This window comes from Botryllus schlosseri, chromosome 6 (assembly GCF_051294905.1).
Source record: "Botryllus schlosseri isolate E-star chromosome 6, Bs_hap1, whole genome shotgun sequence".
NCBI classification, from domain to species: domain Eukaryota; kingdom Metazoa; phylum Chordata; class Ascidiacea; order Stolidobranchia; family Styelidae; genus Botryllus; species Botryllus schlosseri.
Window position 1 is genome coordinate 13,858,927 of NC_137241.1, and position 9,080 is coordinate 13,868,006.

A 9,080-nucleotide genomic window follows, 5' to 3' on the forward strand; every position below is an offset into this window, starting at 1 on the left:
CTACTGTGACATCATCGCACGTTCAAACATAAGCTAACTAATGGTACGATTTTAGATAAGTACTTGGTCCATCAGGTAATGTATTACAGAGTAGTTGGAATGAGCAATGTGACTCCGCATGTGACCTCACGTGTTCATGTCTACATAGAATCTTTTATAAAGTTCGTATTCACGCCTACCAGAACCTTTCAGGTGTTCGCACCTTATCCCTATAAGTAACTCTATTGTCAATCACTGCAATACAATCACATTTGCATTGAAGTATTTCTTCTCTTGACCAGCAAGTATATATTATAAATTGAAAAAGTAATCGAATAATTAATAACTATGTCCGAAACTGATGAGGAAAAGAAGCGAAGATGGGCAAAAAGTCGAGCGATGTCTTACATGACACCCACGATGCAGCACGCCATGTCAATGTCAAAATACCAAAGTCAGGTAGGAAAGTAGGTTTTACATGTGTACTGTACAATGAGCATGTAATGTATATTCAGAAGTACTCACACTTGGACAGGGCGCAATAAGCCATCGTTTCCTGGTGTCGACGATACTGCATGCGATCTACAGAAAACCCGTCCTATATGTCGATCAGGCTGCAAATATCTCCGAATTTTGAATCTGGAGGCTAATTATGGCAATGCTGTATAATTTTTCGCGAAACTAACGCCACTTGTGTAGGCTATGCCCTGCATTGATTGTACCCATATCGTTCTTTTGGATATCATACTCAGTGCTTATTAGTTTCTAGTTCCAAGAGGATAGCTTGCATATATGCTCGCCTCACAATCGCGAGAGCAACGTCACAGGTTTATCTCTTGCCATTTTAAGGTCTCGGGCAGATTTGGGAAAGGTTGTGTTGCGACGTCGAAGACTTAATTAATTGTGTCAACTCTTGGTCGCGTTTTTACCGATGTCTTGTATTTCCCCTTGTATAATCACTCTTCAGTAGGCTAATAGTATAGTATTGCCACCTCAAAGCCCGGTCCATTCATTCGTATCTGCATTTGAGAGCGGAGCATGCTGCCGTTATTGCCAAAGCCATTTTATAGTGGATGGCGGATGTATATTGAGCGTGCGCGTAGGAAATATATTGTGATATAGATACCTATCATCATTTCAGAACAAATACAAAGAACAATTTAATAAAACCAAAGGTAAAGGATACACAGCGGTTGCCTCAACTCCGGAATTGGAACGAGTGAGGGAACAATCAATTCGACAAAGCCAAAGTAAATACAAATCAGAATTTGAAAAAAACAAAGCGAAGTTCACTCCGGTAAGTTTTGATGACATTTATCCAGGATTCGGGTAACGTTCTATTGCGATCGGCACATAGTCTATAGATCGGGGGTGGGCAAACTTTTCAGCTCGCGGGCCGCATTCAACATTTGAATCCATTCGCGGGTCGCACCATATTAAATTAACATTATTAGCTAAAGCGATAACTATGTATATATTTAAAACAAATCAAACAATAATTTAATGACAACGTACACGCGTCAGGCACATTGACGTGATTTTTCATGCTGACCATCCTCAATAACCAATTTGGTAAAATTTGGGATGAAAGGCGGATATGCCGATTCTTGGAAGCGGATGAAAATTTGAATCTGAGGAACGATCTCTTCATAGATTTGGTGATTGCACTTTTTGTTTACCTCCAGAAAGACAATGTTGACAGCATTATAACCATCCTACCTTCAATATACACTTCTACGATATATCGTTAATATAAATATAAATTACTTCGACACATATCGAGAACATATCAATACCTAAAACACCCGCGTAGCGATGTCCCAAATACCGTAATAAATGTGATAAAATTACTGGAGTTGTCAATTTTAACCGCACTCCTGATCCGAATTATGTTATTTCCGTTTTGAATTGCTGTGGTATTTACCAATTGAAACCTTTGCGAATCCGTGGGCCTTGAGATCAGGCTACTACGGCAGCAATAGAGTAACCATCATAGTAAGACCAATAAGTTATTGTTGTCGTGTGTAAATATATCAAGAAAAAGTATTGCCAAGTCACTGCAACAATTACAGTTTAGTTCGCATTATATTTTCTCGAGGCTTTCGCGGGCCACACAACACGGTGTTCCGGGCTGGATGCGGCCCGCGGGCCCTAGTTTGCGCACACATGGTCTAGATATTACTCGGGATGTGCGAGGTATAATTTGGTGTAACAACACCTGTCACCTATAAGACTTATTGCAGGCATTCCAAATTCCGTTTGGTACGCCTGCCAGATTCGGACTTTTTATCGCTAGTTGTCCGCATCAGTCAAATCCTGCCTTCCGAATACGTTCCCGCGAGCCGAATGTTTGACAACTTTTCCCATCTTACTTGTACTTCAAGTATATGGGTTATATCTCTTGAATCAATGCTTCCACTATAAGTAAAAACTGTGTGAATAGCCAACATCTACTCAAATAGCATCAATATATAATTTGTACGGGATTTAGCATTCTCAAATAGGGTTGTCCTACATTAGACCAAATGGCTCTGCAAGCCTGCGGGGCCTTTCGAGCCAGAAGTTACATAGCAGTGCGACTACAATTGTAATCTTTGAGAACTGTAACTTAATATAACGGCCTTGGAATTTCGCTCCTGTGAATAGCTATCTTTCGGTGCATTTTCCCTCGAACACCCCGCAATCTGTGTGCACGTTTTTTCCACTGAATTTCGTGGCGATGTCACATACTCGTTACTAATGGCGACTGTAGCGAATAAACAACACTGTCTCGCGACGGGTATAATGTGCTGTCTTTGGGCTTATTTACTTCAAAATCCTTAATTTTGATAACATTGTGCAGGGCGACACCAGTCTATTTTCATATACTCATCAATTTAGGGCAAGTTTTTGTTGCAGTTAAATCCGTGGAAAGTTGAATTTATTTTGCATTTATTGACAAAAGTTGCAAAAATACTTTCATGAGAAATCGAAAAAGTTGCAAAATGATGCAAAAAGTTGCATGAAAAAAAATGGACAAAAGTTGCAAAAAGTTGCACTCAGGATTCCTCCAAACAGCTTTAAACAGCATTCTACATATCTTACGAGTATTTAGGAAGCTGCCGGAAGCTGTAAAAAAAGTTGCAAAAGTTGCAAAAACTTGAACTTCATCATACATCTATCTTGGGTCGAATGAAATCGTCCTGTGATCCCACCGCGGCCACAAGTGTGACCTTCCTGGCTTTGAGCAAATATACGTCCTTTATTTTTCCATGTATAGCATTTGAGGTACTGCTACCAATGATCCGAAATAATGATGTCTGAATAAGTATACAAACGACTAAGTCTAAATAGCAGTATCATACCCTATCAAATGCTGAATCAGCCCCTAGGATGACGGCTGTGATAATTGGGGTGAACGGGCCATAGCTCCACTTCCATTTCAATCAAAGCAGCAACAATAGAATGCGTTGATGTTTGTGCCTGATAATTTTAATGTGTTAATACAGGTAGCGGACGACCCAGAAACGTTAAGAGTGAGGAAAGTAACGAACCAAGTAAGTAAACTGGCATACGAAGGCAAGGGAACTGGCATAGCGGAGAGCAAGTACAAAAGAAACAGAGCAGCTCCGCCACGACAAGGTTGGTGCAGCGGTGAATTGTCAAGAATATCGTTCACGGGCGTCTCACATAACAGAGAGTGACGTATAATTCGAAAGTGGAAAAAAGAGATCTATAGTAACGGCGAGAATATCGATTTTCTAACCTATGTGACTCCGTTATACTATCACAGTGACGTTTTGAAAATCGAAACTTTGTTTTTCAGGAAGGGATTGATCTCTTTCCCTTTCCAGTAGAAGATATATTTTGTATTGGAAGGTTTTAAGTAGGGATGGTGTGAACCTCTGAAGGGTTCGGGTTCGTGTGAACGCGAACCTTTTTGAAAGGTTCTGTGTGAACACGAACGTGAACCTCGTGACGTCATATTGCTTATTCCAACCCTATCTTTCAATGAAGTGATAGCCTATATTAATGTGCACGATACTTAGCGAAGACTCGGGCCACATAATGTCACATTGCTGAAGTACATATTCGCGTTTTAAACGTCGCTTAATGTTATCAACGGATATAATAATCTCATAAAATCAATACATTCCGACGCTTTGCCAACAATTTCGACGAGGACTTACCAGGGAATATAAGCTTACGCCTTAACGGTCTTTGCCAGACCGGACAATGTGTTCGGAGTCTGAGTATTGCTACATTGATATTGAGCAGAGTGTAAAACGGGTTTCTATACTCGCTACCGATACCATAAACAACAAGTTATATAGCAGTAGCCAGCACCTTAATCGCACGGATTTGGTTTTTATGATACACTGAAGATATGAAGTCAAGATTGACCCCGTACGCCCGCTCGATATTTTACATTAGAAAACGATACCAATGTCATTGATTGGTTGAATAAGCATCATTCGCTGACTACGTATATCGCTCGTGATGTTGTGTGATTGCGGTTCAAGCTCACAGCAGAGAGTCACTAAATATTCACAAACGGAAAGCTGGATATTTCGAGAAATTTTTTGTAACAAAAAAGCAAGTAAAACTTTTAAGGTTGTCAAGGTGCATGCTCGTTTAGTGTTGATTTTTTATGTTGCCAGCGCCATGCATAGAGTGACTCGCAGTTGAAATGCAATAAATTTGAACCAAAGATCTTATAACGAAGTGCATATTACAATTTACCAAAAAGGTTCACAGTGCAGAACCTACCAAGGTTCTGTTGTGAACACGAACCTCTAAATTTCCGAGGTTCACACACAGAACGCGAACGTGAACCTCACGTTCACACCATCCCTAGTTTTAAGATGTTCCGCAACCATGCATGTGATGTTAATATAATAAATCGTAAATTGTAGTTGCTGCCACGAATTCCACTCCGCACCTAACGTATTAATAACTGTTAGACTGAGCTTAGAAGTCGAAGGTGGTCAAACTAAGTATTTATATTCTCTCAGGGTACTCAAAAAGTATGTTTCCCTACTTGCACTATACATTCTAAAGTAGCTATGTTGTAGCCTTAGCCTACGTACCACCAGTGGTACGCGTGCCACAGGCTGGTAACCACAGAGCAGCAATGAGTACTGGACTGGATTTGTATTGCACAGGATCCGGCCTGCATACTTTTAACAATCAGCATTTTGAAACGTAAAGAGAGCAGTATTGGGATAAATTTACATTACTTTTATGATTGACATTGTTACAAAAGCCGCGTGTCTGTGTCTCAGTAACCTTGAAGATGGCACGTGCATGTGTGGTGTCCTTACTCATTGTATTTTTTAATCGTGAAGACATATATTGCAATTTCATATGTAGTTTTTGAAATTACTTATATAAGTACGTTTTGTATATGTCTTGGAGCTCGTTACGTTTACTTGTACTAGAATAGACATTTACGACATTGCTTCTACTTCTTCGTGAGTAGCAACAATGACTATTTTGATAACTTCTGCTCGTGCTTTGGACACGACATTTGAGCTCACTAGTATGTAACACGGTTACCCCTGTTTAGAAGCACCGAAATCAAAGCCACAAAAAGACGAAAGTAAAGTCGAAAGTCAATCGCCGACAGCGAAATCGTACGGGCGCCCGGCAGAACAAAAAGACGGGACAGAGGACATCGACTCCCAAGAACAGACGACCGATTCCAACTATACCACCGAGGACACCGCCTATGCCCCCGATGAGTCCAACTACGCTCCAGATGATTCCGGTGCTGAGGTGATGGAAACTTCACGCGACGACCTCGAAGACGAAAACACAGAAAGTCAGCTGGATGCGGACGAAGAGGTAGAACGTGGTTATTCGCAAGAAAATGGCGATCAATATCAAGAAGAAAGTCAAAACGCGATGGAAGAAGAAGCAGAACAGGAAGAAATAGAGACGGACCCCTCGGGCGGAAGGGAGTACGTAGAAGCAGACGCCGATGCAGACGCCGACGATGGGGAACTAAAAGAATACTCCGCCGGGGGATTAGATGACTTTTATGCAAATCTTGGTTAGGGCCGAGCCGATGAACGTAATCCTTCAAATATTTTCACGATGATATACCGCGAGCGAACTCCGAGATATCTATATGCATTTATATATCAACTGGTTTGTGGTCGTACAGAGAATATCTTATTCTAAATGTTTGTTTTTTCTGCTTGAGATATTTCTCTGTTAAAGAAAACCTATACGTCATGATTTTTCATACGTTGCAACTCTCGTTTGAGATGATTCTGAGATTTTTCAGCTGCGCTTATTACAATTCGTAATTTTCGATTTAAATTATCCGGGCCATCAAATATATGTTTGATTCATGCGATGTGCTATCGCGATAGAGGTTATCGCCATTTCGCGTCCTTATACGCCCTGGAAATGTACATTGTACATGTATTGTGTGAGAAATCTAAATTGCGACTCACGATTGAACAATGCTTTAACTGCGACTCCAGGTATATGTAAAGAATCTCACGTGTGGACTTTGCAGGCATGAATTGGGACTTGAAGGATTACAGCAATTATGAATGAGGCCATACCCCCTGGCAAAGTCAAAACACGCAATTAACAATAACAAACCGGACTGCATAGAATCTCCCAATATATGCAAGTTTGTTCCTGACGCCGAATATGAGATGTATTTCTTGCATTGAATTTTTTAGCCAACATAAATAATACTCTTAACTGCTTGACATAGGGCTTCAAGCACACTGAGATTGGAAATTTTGAAACGTCGAATGGTATGTATGCAAATTGGACAAAATTGCCCGAAATGTGGTATGTGTCTGCAAAATGTTTGTGTTCGAAGGTTTTCTATTAAGACGCCGTTCAGTTATTATGATTAGATATACGAATATCTAGAACCTCTAGATATCATATCAGATCTATATAGTTCAGTATCATTATGATCAAAAGTTCCATGCCATTTTCGATATCCAAATATACGGATATATAGAGCTTTAACAATAATGATATGTCATTTACGATATCTCACATCACTTTTGCGTAGAATGACTACAGTTGCGTATTTTGATTTTGGCTAATTCCTGACAGGTGAGGATTTCAATCATACCGCGTATACATTGTAATCACGCAGCGTTAGTCTGTGCACACATGGCCTCTGTACAAAATCACGTCTCTGAGAACAATTTTATCCTCAGGATTTCATTTATGCAGAGTCGAAATATGTGGAAATATTGTTATATGTGTATACGTATTGTGATTGTTTGCTTTCTCATTTCTAATAGGCAACCGATAAAGCCAAATGCATATTTCGTGATTTTATCCTATAACGTTTCAATAGAACTTGAGATACAACACTCAAATGGGAAATAGTGGCGGTTGGAAAGATACGGAGAAAGCTATCAACAGCAAGAATAAGAGCTGGAAATCAGTCAAATATTTCGGCCCACGACCAAAGATATAACACATGGATTACACCAATCGGCACGAGAACATAAGCCTACACAGCAATAATCACCAGAAGTAGCTATAGAGTACTGGACTCCTCCAGCAACAAATATTTGGCGGTGTACTAAATGTGATGTGGCTAGGGTTGTGTTAAGTATGAAAATACATTTTAAACAAATCGAGGCCCGTGTGTCTTTATTGTTTATCTTCGTAAGAACTTACTGTTCTTAACATTCATATATTTTCGCAACAGTATCGCTGGTACAGGTGCAGTAATCAATGATAATCGTCGGGTTATATTTTCACCTGAACAAGACACACACAATGTACAATGCGATAAGACACAATACGATGTAACGAACAGATAGGAGGATGCCGAACGACGCGCAGTTGCGGTCTTTTAGACTGACACCCACCTCGCCCTAGAGCAGTGGTTCTTAAGCTTCTTTTCTCCAGTACCCCCTTTCAAAAATTTGCGTGGGTCGGGCGTCCCCTATTTTAAGGACTGTAGTAAAAACAATGGGTAAGTGGGCGAAATCTGGTTTAGGGTTAGGACTTCACTATTTAGACCACTCGACTAATTAACGATATAATTGTATGTGCTATTTTCTGGATCAAATCCAGGTTGTTATATACCAACCATCGGGTAAGGCCTACGGGCTCATAGCATTTGGTTCGAGATATATGTACAAATCCCGAATTCTCCTCTGCAATTGGCAATACGGGTAAGTTAATTGTATTAGGTTTTGTTTTATTGCTTTGTGTGACTACTAAATCAACTGAGAATGTGGTAGGGATTTGCTCACAACGGAGCCAAGCTCTTAACTTTAACATGAATGGGGGTAACAACACCAAGCAGTATATCATCCTTTATGATACGATGAAGAAATATTCTGACGATTTAATTTTGTAGCTCTCAAATATAAGTATATTTAGTTGATCATTTTGGCCAAAAGGCTTAAAAACATCTTTAATGTACAAAGGGTATCACTCTCAAAAGTTGTACAGTACAGTGCCTTTTAGATTTCGACACGCAGTGCACTGCAGCATACGATTCCTAGTTCAAAATATTTTGTGGAAAATAACCCGAGCTATCAGTACAAGTATCAGTTTAATAATATTTTAATCATTCCAAAACACCACAAAACTGCGATACAATGAAAAGATAGGAAGGTGTCGAAACAACTTGGAGTAGCGTGACGGGAGTGTTTTAACGGGGAATTGGCAATTCAAAGGTACGCCAAATTCATTCTACATGATCCCAGCGCCCCCCATTTCGCCCCATGAGCGTTTCCACCCCTTCAAAATCCAAATCGCCCCGGGGGGGGGGGGGGGTCTGGAGACAAGGTTAAGAACCACTGGCCTAGAGTGCCCGATGTCACAGTTCTTTTCGATGTTGATCTTTTGAAGACGTGGCCCTGTCTAGTTCTTTTCATTCCTTGTGGGTGCTTTCTTCGTCGGGTCTTTTTTTGTCGCCGTATAAGAACTAATTACAGGTATACTAGGGTGAGAGTTTTATCGTGTATTTTGAAGACTGCAGTGGAGGTATTTGCCGTGACTATTTTTACTAGCTGTGCTGCTAGAATAGCTAGATAAATAGTGACTTCAAAGTGATCGATGTTCACATTGTCCTGTCAAAGCCAGCTTTTTCAGTAGTTCCCCAGGAATATTTT

General features: G+C 40.3%; 1 protein-coding gene across 1 annotated transcript; it reads left to right on the plus strand.

Moving 5' to 3' along the window:
• Positions 1-251: 251 nt before the first annotated feature.
• Positions 252-7,322, plus strand: LOC145441064 (uncharacterized). Its single transcript, XM_080318841.1, has 4 exons — positions 252-438; positions 1,121-1,276; positions 3,468-3,600; positions 5,528-7,322. Exons 1-4 carry the CDS (start codon positions 328-330, stop codon positions 6,016-6,018), a joined length of 891 nt encoding a protein of 296 aa, XP_080174967.1. The 5' UTR covers positions 252-327; the 3' UTR covers positions 6,019-7,322.
• The last annotated feature ends 1,758 nt before the right edge of the window (positions 7,323-9,080 follow it).

Excerpts from the sequence above, each read along its gene's own strand:
- LOC145441064 (XM_080318841.1), top strand. The coding sequence starts at position 328 with ATGTCCGAAACTGATGAGGAAAAGAAGCGAAGATGGGCAAAAAGTCGA. Across the intron at positions 439-1,120 it reads TGTCAAAATACCAAAGTCAG|AACAAATACAAAGAACAATT; the intron begins GTAGGAAAGTAG and ends TCATCATTTCAG. Across the intron at positions 3,601-5,527 it reads AGCAGCTCCGCCACGACAAG|AAGCACCGAAATCAAAGCCA; the intron begins GTTGGTGCAGCG and ends ACCCCTGTTTAG.